Source organism: Camelus ferus, chromosome 11 (assembly GCF_009834535.1).
Source record: "Camelus ferus isolate YT-003-E chromosome 11, BCGSAC_Cfer_1.0, whole genome shotgun sequence".
NCBI classification, from domain to species: domain Eukaryota; kingdom Metazoa; phylum Chordata; class Mammalia; order Artiodactyla; family Camelidae; genus Camelus; species Camelus ferus.
In genome coordinates this window covers 24,116,226-24,128,553 of record NC_045706.1, presented here as the reverse complement: position 1 = coordinate 24,128,553, position 12,328 = coordinate 24,116,226, and the positions used below count along the sequence as shown (strand labels likewise).

At 53.1% G+C, this 12,328-nt stretch overlaps 1 protein-coding gene across 1 annotated transcript; it reads left to right on the top strand.

The window, feature by feature from the left end:
* Positions 1–11,961, top strand: MFSD13A (major facilitator superfamily domain containing 13A). The gene is made up of 9 exons (XM_032491028.1): positions 1–109; positions 6,945–7,187; positions 7,651–7,733; positions 8,305–8,757; positions 8,910–9,033; positions 9,658–9,754; positions 10,308–10,479; positions 10,557–10,750; positions 11,139–11,961. Exons 2-9 carry the CDS (start codon positions 6,978–6,980, stop codon positions 11,399–11,401), a joined length of 1,596 nt encoding a protein of 531 aa, XP_032346919.1. The 5' UTR covers positions 1–109; positions 6,945–6,977; the 3' UTR covers positions 11,402–11,961.
* The last annotated feature ends 367 nt before the right edge of the window (positions 11,962–12,328 follow it).

Sequence of the window (12,328 nt, the reverse complement as noted above, 5' to 3'; positions counted from 1 at the left end):
GGGGCGGAGGGAGAGTATGGGGAAGACGCCAGCGGCCTGCGCGCAGGCGCACTGGTTGACACCTGGCTCCCGGTAGCCGCGGGATTAGGCTTCGCCTGCCACAATTGCGGTGAGGGGCTGGCCCGTGGCCGGGTCTCGGGGGCAGGAGCGGGCCGGACTGGGGGCCAATCAGAAACAAAGGACAGATCTGAGGGGGACAGGAATGCTGTCCGCTCTGGGAGTCCTGGGGGCTGTCTGCGGGGGTCCCTGAAGTGATCAGGTTGTGGGTTGGGAGAGTGCTTGGGTCAGGGTGGGAGAAGCTTGGGCTAAAGGTGTGAGGATGGAATCCTTGCAGAAGGGCTCCTTGGGGTCTAGGGTCGCAGGATACATCAGGCCGGGATCCCTTTTATTAACGTAATGGCTTTTAACCCTGGTGGCGTAATAGAACCAATTGGGGGAGCTTTAAAAGATCGATGCTGGGCCCCATCCCTAGAAATTCCGATTTAATTGATCAGGGGTGAGGCTTGGGCTTCGGTATTTTGAGCAGTTCCTCAGGTGATTTTATTGTGCAGTCAGGCTGGGGAACCACCACGTGGTTCAGCGCCAGTTGTTGAGTAAAGCGCTCCTAGTTTGATCCCAGACTCCTCCGTGGCTTGCGAGGGGTTGGGTGGTCCTGTGTGAAGTTTTTGACCCTCCAATGCTGTTGTAGTAACTAACCTGCGGGGGGGGGGGGGGGGTAGGAAAAGGGAGAAGGTCCCTCCTCCAACAGGGTGAAAGTTCATTTCCAGTCTGAGGTGGAGGATGGGCTCATTAGTCACTGCATGGAAGGTGGGCTTCCCCAACAGCCCTGCCAGGGCTGGATCCTGCTGTGGGAAGACTGGGCAGGGAGAGAAAGAGGGTGTGAAACAGGAAACACAGCAGACAATTCAAAGGTCACCTGATTGTTGAGAAAAGAACACACCTCATAATTGCATTGGGTATTTTTTTTTTTAACCTTTCAAATCCATTTGATATCCAAGGGGACAGGCAAGGAATGGAATTTTCTCCACTTTGCATGTAGAAGTGGGAATAAACTCAGATAGGTAGTTAGTGATAAGGTTCAGACGACCCAGGGCTCCCAACTCCCAATGATTCTTATTAGGAGATTTTCCCCTCCGCCCTAATTGCTGCTTAAACAATATCTGGTCCTTCTAAAGGGAATCAGAAGCAAACACCCACCCTTCTTCTGATGCCCCTCCCTCTGGGGGCCCAGACTGGCATTTTTGGTTTCCTCCACCAAATCCATCAGCCCCTCACCTGTCATAGGTTGGTTCAGAGATCAGGGAGATAGTATTGTTTCCATCCTTTTCTACTTTATCTCCCAGAAGCCTGATGGGGTGAAGAAGAGAGAGTTTCTACATGATGCCAGGGGACTCCTTCCAAACAGATCTAATTCTGTCACCCAGTGCGCTGATCCCATTGTCCTCAGGATAGAATCAATCCTGTGTGTGATTTCCAAAGTGGTTCCTGATCTGTTGTCTTGTGTCTCCCTGCTCTGAGCCCTCTTCCTGTATTGTATCAGTTTTCCTTAACCTCTGGTGAAAGCTTAATAAATGTTACTTTCTGTTTTATCACTGTTTCTCTTTGTGCACCTGTTGCCTTGCTGGCCATGTTTCACATCAGGGTTCCCCAGGTTGCCTCTTTCTGACTCCCACAGCCAAGCAGAACGCAGAGCTGAGGGGCACATTGAGATCTGGGGTGACCCTCCCCCTAGGGCTGCTGCTGTTCTCTCCAGCAGGGGGATGCCCATATTGGCCTTTTAGGGGCAAATCAACCCAGCAGGTATTAATTGAGTACCTACTGTGTGATGAAGGAGGCTGGGAGTAGAAGTCCACCCTCACCCACCCTCACCCACCCTCACCCCACATCTGTCCTGACCCTGCCCTTAAGGAACCTGGGGGCCAGAGGAGGGTTAGGGAGGCTTTTGGATCCTGATACAGAGCCAAGGGACCGGAAAATGGGAGAGACAACCTGACTTACTGTACTTGGGAAGGCTTGTGCCGCTGAACTGGGTCTTGAATCAGCAGAATTTGATAAGATTGTCGTAGGGGGTGGGCATAGTGATGTGAGAAATGATGAGGGTTTTTTTTAGTCAGAAACACCTGTTTTGAATCTTAGCTCCAGCGCCTAATAGCTCTGTGATTTGGGGCTAGTTATTTAACCTTCGGGGCCTTGAGATATTCATTTATAGAATGAGGATGGAACTAGTAATAAGAGTTGTAAGGATTCATGAAAATGGATGTAAAAGCCAAGCATATCCTATATGCCTGAGAAACGATGTGTAGTTACATCTAGGGTATTTTAGCTGGAAGCAACAGCATGAACAAAGGTTGGAGGTGGCGTCTGGAATTTGAAAGGTGGCAGGATATACCAGGCAGTGAGAAGCATCAATGTTGGGTGCTGAAAAGACAGCTTCAGTCATGGATTTGGCAGAAGGGGACACTGACTGAAACCCTTCAAAGACTATGAAGCCAAACTTCAGAGACGTGAAAAAGAAGAATAGCTGCTGTTTATTGATGGTCTTCTAAGTGCCAGGCACTCTGCTTGGTGCTTTATATACCTTTTGCATTTCAGCCCCACAGTAATCTGAAGTGGTTGACATTGTCATCCCCACTTTATAGATAAGGAGACTGATGTGCAGGGAGAGGGAGTGGCTGGCCCAAGGCCACACAACTGGGACCACAGCAGCCTGAGTGGGGGTGGGGGGTGGGGGGTGGGCGGTGGGGCCTCCAGCAGCTCTCCTGCTAGGTGCCAAGACTGGGGTGGAGTTGGTTGCAGGTAACAGGATATCTCAGCCAGGTTATGCAGCTAGGCTGGTGTGGGCCCCAAGCTGTTCCTTCCCCCAAGAGGCTGGGCTGTTGTTCTCTGTAGGGTGTTGGGGTGGGTTGGGGGTGGGGAGGGCTAGTAGAGGAAGGCGGTTCCTGATGGAGGAGCAAAATCTGGAACAGAAACCTTGGAGTGACCCTGCATTCTCCTCCCCCAGCTTCCTCTCCCAGGCAGAGGCTTAATGGGACAGGTTGCTTTGCCTCCAGATCTGGTCCCTGGGTGGGGGTGGGGGGTTGTCTCTGGCACTCCTGAACATCATCTGTGTTCCTGCTCCTTGCAGGGCCTCCTCTTCTGTTGTTCCCTCTTGTGCCTTGTCTTTTCTCTTGAACTTCCTTACCATGGGAAGGGGCCTGATTACCAGATAATCCCCTGCTTCTACCCTTATCTATTATAAGTGAGCCCACAGAAAAGCGTTTCTGAGTATCTTCCATGTGACAAGCATGGTGCTCTGGGCTTCCTAGACATTAATTCAATCCTCTCTGTATTCCTATAAAGAGAGGCAGGATTACTCCCATTTTACAGGTGAAGAAACCAAGGCTCAGACCTTGCCTGAAGTCACACTTAATAGGAAGTGCAGTTGGGATTTAAATCCAGGCCATTCTGATGGCGAAAGTCATACCCTTTCCATCTCACCACTCTTTGAGGTTTTCTTCTACTGTTGCCCCAGTGTGGGTGCAGGGAGATAACTGCTGGAAGCTGTGGGCCTTGCCTGCAGGGTCTGCCTTCTCTAGTAACCGGGGCAGGTCATTGGACACCTGGGTAGGGGCCCGAGAGGCTTCACTTCCTTTGGACAAAGACTTTGAGATGATGGAGGGGAGTTCTGAAAGGCCCTGGGAAATCAGAGAACGTGACCTGGGTTAAAGACAGCAGCAGAGGTATACATTGTGCTTTATAGCCCCGAAGTGCCTTTAGATTAATCTCCACCCCAGCTTTGTGTGGTGGGTATGGAAGTTCTGGGTGGCTCATTGCACTTACTGTGCTAAGTGCATTAGAGTATTTTCTCATGGACTGCTAACAGTAGCTTTAGGAAAGTTGGCCCCATCTTGCAGATCAGGAAACAGGCATGGAGAGGTTAAGCAAATTGTTCCAGTTCACATGGGTAGGAAATGGTAGAATTGGGACTTTGGAGACCTCCAGTTGTGTCTTCTTTCCACTATATTACTTGGAGAGTGCTGAGGAAACTTTCAGGGTGATGGCTATGTTCCTGATCTCAATTGCGGTGATGGTTTCACAGGTGCGTACGTATTACAAAAACTGATCAGATGGTACACTTTGAACATGTGCGAATTATTGTATGTCAGTTATACCTCAGTAAATCTGTAGGGAAAAAAAATGAACATTTCCCACCAAATGTTTCTTTAGGGTCTCAAAGGTCCCAGGGAGTGGCCACCTGGCCGTCCTACCACTTTGGGACAAAGTGGGATCACCTTGCCCCAGGAATCTCACACACTTAATGGTTGCTTTCAGATAGTTTTGGCTGATTCTCCTTCTGTCTTTCCTCCACCACTAGGCATAGACTGGCACAAGGTTGGCGAAGGGAGTGAGGGCTACATACGGATCTCTTGAGTGAGTTGCCACTCAGCTTCCAGTGAGCCTGAGAGAGACCCCACTGAGATTCTCTCCTTACTCTCCCTTCAGGGCCTCTTTCTTTACCAGTCGGCACTCCCATAGCAAGAGTGGCTGAGTCCAGCCCATTCTCCCTGAGAGGGAGATAGAGGGTGAAGACACAGGCCCTGCCCTGGAGAACCCCACAGTCAGGCTGGAGTGTGGGCAGGCAGGAGAGTCTGCTGTGCAGGGGCATGAGACATCAGTGAGGGCCGGGGCTTTGGAGAAGTTCTCCAGGACATGGTGCTGGCTCCTGAAGGATGGATGAGATGGAGACGAAGAGACTGGAAGGGTACTGCTGGTAGGAGGCACCATCACGGAAAAGGCCTGGACAGAGGAGAGGGTGGCTTGAAGATCTTCTGGAAGCTGGGCTGGACCAGCCAGGAGAGGCCAGACTGCAGAGGCCCTTGGAGGCTGGGCAGGGGCAGGGAGCCATGGGGCAAGAACGGGGCCAGGGGTCACTCCTGCTGAACTGGGGCTGAAGTCAGTCCTCCAGGGCCTGATTCTGATGGGAAACAGAAGTTTCTGTTCTGCATGTGTGTGCGCGCAAGCTTGTGGACATGTAAATGAGGCCTGTGGGCAGGCTTGGGTCACAGGCACTCAAGGAGAAACAGCCCCTGAGGAGGTGTATAAATTTAAGGGCTGTCGTACAGATTGCCAGAAACTGGGTGGCTTAAAACAACCACCCAGTTTCTGGAGGGTAGAAGCCCAACATCAAAGTGTTGGCGGGGTCACACGTCCTCTGGAGAGAGGCTCTAGGAAAGAGTGCCTCCTGCCTCTGCCTAGCTGCTGGAAGTTGCTTGCAATCCTTAGCATTCTTTGGCTTTGTAGCTGTATCGCTCAAAGTTTTGCCTTCACCTTCACATTGCTGTCTTCCCTCTGTGTATGTGTCCATGTCTGTGTGCAAATTTCCCTCTCCTAATAAGGATACCAGTCTTTGGATTAGGGACCACCCTAATTCAGTATGATCTCTTCTTAACTTGGTTACATCTGCAAAGATCCTATTTCCAAATAAGGTCGCACTCACGGGCACTGGGGGTTAGGTTGGAAACACCTTTTTGGGGGACATGATTTGACTCACAACAGGGAGTTTGAGAGAAAGAAGCCCCCATAGCTTCCCTCTTGGGGGGTGGTCAGACAAGCACACATGGGATTTTTTTTCTGAAAGGAGAACAACTACTTTGAATCTAAAAAAAGGGACAGACTTCATACCTCACTGCTTAAAGTGTGGTCACAGACCAGCAGCATTGGTGCCACCTGGGTTCCTGTTAGAAATGCAGAATCTCAGATTCCTCCCCATACCCATGGAGTCAAAATCTACATTTTAACAAAGTCCCCAGGTGACTTGAAAGTACATTACAGTTGGAGACGATGCACTGCTTTAATGAAAATCTGACTTTTATTTCCTTTCCAACCCATGCTCAGTCTAGCCTGCTGGTCTCTGTGCGTGAGTTGGCTTGGTTGGGAGCCAGGCACTCAAGCTGCAATTTGTTCTCTCTTTTTGTGTTAACATGTTCTTGAGCTTCTCTTCCTTGTGTTGAGGTGGCCCATGTAGTTGGCCTTTATGGAGAGCATTGGGCTTGCCAAGCCAGTCGCTTTGTTGTGTTCCTGGGCTGTGTCCAACTTTTGGCTGTTGGTAAATGTTGCTGCCATGAACATCTCTGTACATGTTCCCTTGGGGTTAGTCCCTCGAGGTGGAATTTCCAGAACCAAAGTGCATGAGCAGTTGTGGACTCAAATCTTATCACTCTTGTATCCCTGTGGAACCTGACATCACAGCAGGTTTCTCCATTCTCCCCAGCAACCCATAGGAACCCAATTTGGGAGGTCAAGTGGCAGAAAAGGGTTTGGAGCTAGACAGGCCGGGGTTCAAATCTGCTACTTTTTTGCTGGGTGACATTGGGAAAATTACTTACATCTCTGAGCTTGAGGGGGTGCTCTCTTATAATATCGCAATAGTGTTACAAACTTTGTAGGGATTTTCTAAAGATGATAATGTTACAACCAATATCCATTTATTGAGCACTTTCCATGAGTTACCTCATTTAATCTTTACAGTCCTCTAAATAGCTATGACTATCCACTTAAACTTTTTACAGAAGAGAAAACTGAGGCTTGGGTTAAATAGCTTGCCCGAGGTTCTATAGTAGGTACAATATGTCCTCAAGCCCAGGCTTGTCATGTCCAGACTGTTAAGGTAGGAGAGTATGGATGAAAGAAGATACCGAGCACACCACCCGAGCACACGACCTGGCTCAGCGCTTGTTGGATGTCTGCCTTCTCTTCCCACGCCTTTATCAGTTTCCTTGGGTTACTCTGCAGTAATGGTATCTAGGCCAGCATTGTTTTAGCTGGACGTCATTGGCAATTCCCCAGTTTTGTTTTATGTACAAACTTTCCCCTGGTGGAAATGAGTTTTTAAATGGCTCAGAGGTCTGGGGTTAGGAGCAGAGCTGGCTCTGATCCCTGTAGCTAACTGACTCCTCCTTCCCCAGGGACAAAGATGACCAGACTGCCCATGGCCATGAATGCGCCTCCATGCTCCTGAGGCTGAGGCTGGGCCTGCCGCCATGGGGCTGGGCGGGCCCAGGGCCTGGCTGCTGGGCCTGCCCACGGCCGTGGTCTATGGCTCCCTGGCCCTCTTCATCTCTGTCCTGCACAACGTGTTCCTGCTTTACTACGTGGAGACCTTTGTCTCAGTGTACAAGATCAACAAAGCTGCCTTCTGGGTCGGAGAGGTAGGCCAGCGCTGGGGTGGCCAGCCTGGATGAGAGCTGGGCAGGTGGCAGGGCTGGGTCCTGCCCAGTCAGGAGCATGGGGCAGGCCAGGTTAGCTACCAAGACTTGGCAAGAAAAGCTGGAGCTGGAAGCCTTGAGGACTCCCCCTTAGTGGAGATTACACCAGCTCTCCTGGCCGCTGTCCTGTGAGCCAGGCACTGTTCTATGTGTGTACATTTATAATGTAATATAGTGACATATATTTATTAGCTGGATTCGTTGACCAGCTGGGCCCTGGATGGGTGGGAGTTGTTGGGAGCAGTGGCTGGTAGAGTGGGTTTTAGCAGAGGGACTGACCTGAGCAAAGATTTGCAGGCAAGAAAGCTGGGGTCATCTTTGAGGGGTGGCAGGCAGGCTGGGGTGGGGAAAGCCGTGGAGAGGAGGTTGTCTCGAGCCCACCTGCCCATCTCCCTTCTTCCCACAGACAGTGTTTCTCCTCTGGAACAGCCTCAACGACCCCCTCTTCGGCTGGCTGAGTGACCGTCAGTTCCTCAGCTCCCAGCCCCGGTTTGTTTCCTGGGGGTGCTCACAGCTGGTCCTGTCCCACCCCACCCCTCCCCAGGCTGCCTGTGTTTGGGGTGGGAAAAGAAAGGGGAAAGAAAGTGGGACTATTTTCAGCTATTGTCTGGGCGTTCTTCTTCCCCGAGGTCAGGCAGGCTCCATCCAGGTTGGAGAAGTGGACTTCTGAAGCTGCTGCCTTGCTCCCCTGGGGGAGAAATTTACCCCAGCTTGGCTTGTTAGGCCCTCGGGACTGGGTGCTGTACTGCAAACACTCTCTGCTGCTTCTGGCAGATTCCTTTACCCCATCCCCGCTTGGGCCCATCACTGCCCTCAGGCTTGAGAAATGGGTATCCTGTCACCCATCAGCCCTGGCAGGCTAAAAGAGCAGAGGGGAGGGTATCCCCACTGATGAGTTGTGCTTCCTAAATCAGAGGCTGAGGACTTGGGGCTCTGGGACCACCCTGGTGTGAGTACCACACTCTAGACTTCCATCCTTCCTCTGGGCCCTGGGCAGGGGGAGCTGGGGCCTGCCAAGGCTGCAAGGGCATCTCCCAACAGCCCCTCCTCTCCCTGGCAGGTCAGGCACTGGGCTGTCCTCGAGGGCTGTGGTGCTGGCACGGGTGCGGGCACTGGGCTGGCACGGGCCGCTGCTGGCACTGTCATTCCTGGCGTTCTGGGTGCCCTGGGCCCCAGCTGGCCTGCAGTTCTTGCTGTGCCTGTGCCTCTATGATGGCTTCCTGACACTCGTGGACCTGCACCATCACGCCTTGCTGGCTGACCTGGCCCTCTCAGCCCACGACCGCACCCACCTCAACTTCTACTGCTCCCTCTTCAGTGCGGCTGGCTCCCTGTCTGTCTTTGCCTCCTACGCCTTCTGGAACAAGGAAGACTTCTCTTCCTTCCGCGCCTTCTGCGTGGCACTGGCCGCTGGCTCTGGCCTGGGCTTTGTGGGGGCCACACGGCTGCTGAAGCAGCGGGTTGAGGTGGCTGGCAGGGAGCCAGGGTGCCCAGCCCTGGCTGTGGACGGCAGGTAAGTGGCCATCCCCAGCTCTCCAGGTTCTAGCCAGCACTCTGCTGGGTGTGACTGCAACGCGGGGTCCCCTCGCTGATGGGTGTCTGCCCTGGGGTGGGGGATGGCTCTGCCCAGCCCTAGGCCATTCCTAACTCCCCTCTGCCCTGTAGCCTGTGTGAAGAAGAGCTGCTTGTGGGCAGCAAGGAGGTGGGCAGCATCACCTTGGGCCAGTACCTCAGGCAGCTCGCACGGCACCGGAACTTACTGTGGTTCGTGGGCATGGACCTGGTGCAGGTATGGGAGCAGTGCCCCGACCCTGGATGGCTAGGGAGTGCGTCCTTCAAGGGCATGGGCTCTTCAGAAGCTGGGAAATCAGTTCTGGCCTCATGTGAGGACTGCTGGGTGGTTCAATGACAGGAATACAAGTTAGGTAGTTAGAGACCCGGATTTGAGCACCATCTGAGCTCTTAACTCCCTATGTGATCTTAGGCCGGTCTCAGTCTCTTGGGGCAGCCGTGTTCTCACCTGCAAAGTGAGGATATGAAAAAGAGATGCCTCTTTGGGAACTCTGTGATGATCTTTTTAAAACACCACATGCTATACCTAAAACAAATGTAGTATGTAGGTCAGCCAAATTTAGAAATAGATGTCATTAATTGTTTTATAATTGGTAAGTTTTACAAAAGAAAAACCTTTTAATTGTTCTAATGACAATTTTATCATTCCTTCTAACTTTTACCAAAATTAGAGATAAGAGTAGGAAATTGGTTTTAGGTTTTGTTCTTGCAAGTTCCATGTTGAGGGACATGGCGATAAAGGCTGCTCTTGCTCCTGCTGACTCCCCGATGGCTTTTGCCCAGTTCCCCGCTCCCCTCCGCCCCCACCCCCCAGCCTCCTTGCTGCCCGTGTTGGTTGCAGGTCTTTCACTGCCACTTCAACAGCAACTTCTTCCCCCTCTTCCTGGAGCATCTGTTGTCAGACCACATCTCCCTCTCCACGGGCTCCTTCCTGTTGGGTAAGTGGGTGCTCAGGCAGGCGGGAAGGACAGAGGCTTTCCCCCCAGAAACCCTAGCTTGGCTGCAGCCACTGTCACCTCCCCAGCTGGGGCCCAGGTGACAGAGAGCAGAATCTGCACTGGGGTTGCACCTCAAGCCCCCAGCTCTGTTTTCCAGGGGAAGGGACCAGAGCCCTCTGCGTATGAGGGGGTAGGGCTGTCCTCACGGTGGTCTTCTTGCTGTTGGCGCCACCCAGAGGTGAAGCGGCGCAGTGGCTGGTTCACAGAGAGGGCTATAGTCCTGACAGGCCTGGATATGTCTTGACTGCTTAAACAGTGTGTGGCCTTGAGTGTGTTTTATTTAATCTCTTTGGGCCTCCATTTCTCATCTGGAGACTAGGAATAATAATGATAGTACTTACCTTAAAGGGTTGTGAGGACTAAATAAAAAGATGTGAAACTCTTTGCATAGAGCCTGGCACCTTGTGCAAACTCTGATTCTGATTGTTAAAATGTGGGCAATTGTGGAGGCTGCGGCAATGCCCCCTGACAAAGCCACACCCCTTTTCCCCAGGCATCTCCTATGTCGCTCCCCATCTCAACAACCTCTACTTCCTGCCCCTGTGCCGGCGCTGGGGTGTCTATGCTGTGGTACGGGGGCTCTTCCTGCTCAAGCTGGGCCTGAGCCTGCTCATGCTGTTGGCTGGCCCCGACCACCCCGGCCTGCTCTGCCTCTTCATTGCCAGGTATATGCCCTGCCCTCCCTTGCCCCCACACCTCTATCCCACCCCTTCATTCTTGCCCGCTCTCTCTCTGCCGGCAGCAACCGTGTCTTCACGGAGGGCACCTGTAAGCTGTTGACCTTGGTGGTCACTGACCTGGTGGATGAGGACCTGGTGCTGAACCACCGCAAGCAGGCGGCCTCAGCGCTTCTCTTTGGCATGGTGGCCCTGGTGACCAAGCCAGGCCAGACCTTTGCCCCACTGTTGGGCACCTGGCTTTTGTGCTTCTACACAGGTGAGGGCCCAGGGGCTGGCATGGGGCTCTCTAGGCTCCAGGGGGAAGAGTTTATCTGGTGCACCAGCTGATGAGCCTGGGATCTGGGTCTGGTAAGGGAGAGAGAATGGCAACTGGCCAACGGAGTTGGGCTGGGCAGCCCCTGGCTGGCACCCCTCCTCTGCCTCTCCCCACATGGGTAGAGGAACTGGGTTGCGTTCTCTCAGAAGTTCACTCATTTATTCAACAAACATGTATAGAATACCTTCTCTGCCAGGTGCTGCTCTTGGTGCCTCTAGGGAGGGAGTTGCTGTTTGGACATGTATGTGTGACCTTTGAGGTGGACTGCGGACTTTGGAGGAGACCAGGGCTGACCTACCTGTTCTTTCTGTGGGCTCTCTCGTTCTAGGTCATGATCTCTTCCAGCAGCCCCCACTGGCCCCTGTGGGGAGTGCCCAGCCCTGGCCAGAGCCCCCGGCCCCACCCCCGGCACAGGCCCCAACGCTCCGCCAGGGCTGTTTCTACCTGCTGGTGCTGGTGCCCATCATCTGTGCTCTGCTGCAGCTGTTCACCTGGTCCCAGTTCACATTGCATGGGAGACGCCTGCACATGGTCAAAGCCCAGCGCCAGAACCTGTCATGGGCCCAAACCCTGGACGTTAAGACGGTGTGAGGGGTGCAGCAAGGCCAGCCTGCTGAGGACACTGCCTGTAGCCCTGGGCAGGAGCCATCTTTGCCAGCCCAGTGTCCTGGCCCTCTGCCTTCCTGGGGTACAGCCTGGAGGACAGATGGCAGAGTGGGAGCTCTGGGGGCTGAGTCAGGAGCATCACTGAGGTCTAAATTCCTGCTTGGCTGTCTGGTCCAGCTTGGGCAAGGGCTGGGCCGTATGAGCTCAGGGACCTGCTTCCTCCTATAGGGCAGGAGGATGGGGAGGACCAAGAAGGGATGGTGCCACCCTGTTGTCATATGGGGTTGCTGGGGTACACAGAGGCCTATCCTCCTACCTGGCAGGGTCTGATGCTCTGTGTGGGCTTGGGAACCACTTTTGTCTGGTCAGAGGAAGCCAACTGTAAGTCCCACCCACCCCTTCCAGTGGTTTCTCTCAGAATTCTCTGCTTCAGCTGCGCCTGAAGTAGCATGCCCCAGCAACTGCAGGGTGCCCTGACTCCACCCGGCCTCTAAAAGAGGTTCATTTTATCACAGACTGATTAAAGTCAGTCATTTCTATTCCCATTCCTGAGGTCTGTGCTCTGTGTGGGAGTGGTGGGTCGGGCAACATGATTCCTTAGAGTTGCCAAGGAGCAGTTTTTGAAGCTGAGTGGGGGTCTCCTGCATCAGATTCACTGAGGTTGCAGGGAGAGCCTGCAGACCGGCAGCTGCATGGGCTTTGGGGAGCAAAACAACTTTCAGACCTTTGGTGGTACCCACATACCACTGCTAGACGTGGTGGGCAAGGAAGAGTGGTCGTTTCTAGGCTAGAGGTCCTCAACCTTGGAATTGCTGTAAGTTCCGAAGATGCTGATGTCTGAGTTCTGTTCCCCACGATTCTGATTTCATGGGTCTAGGGTATAGCCCTGGCACTCAGGTTTTGGAAAGTGTG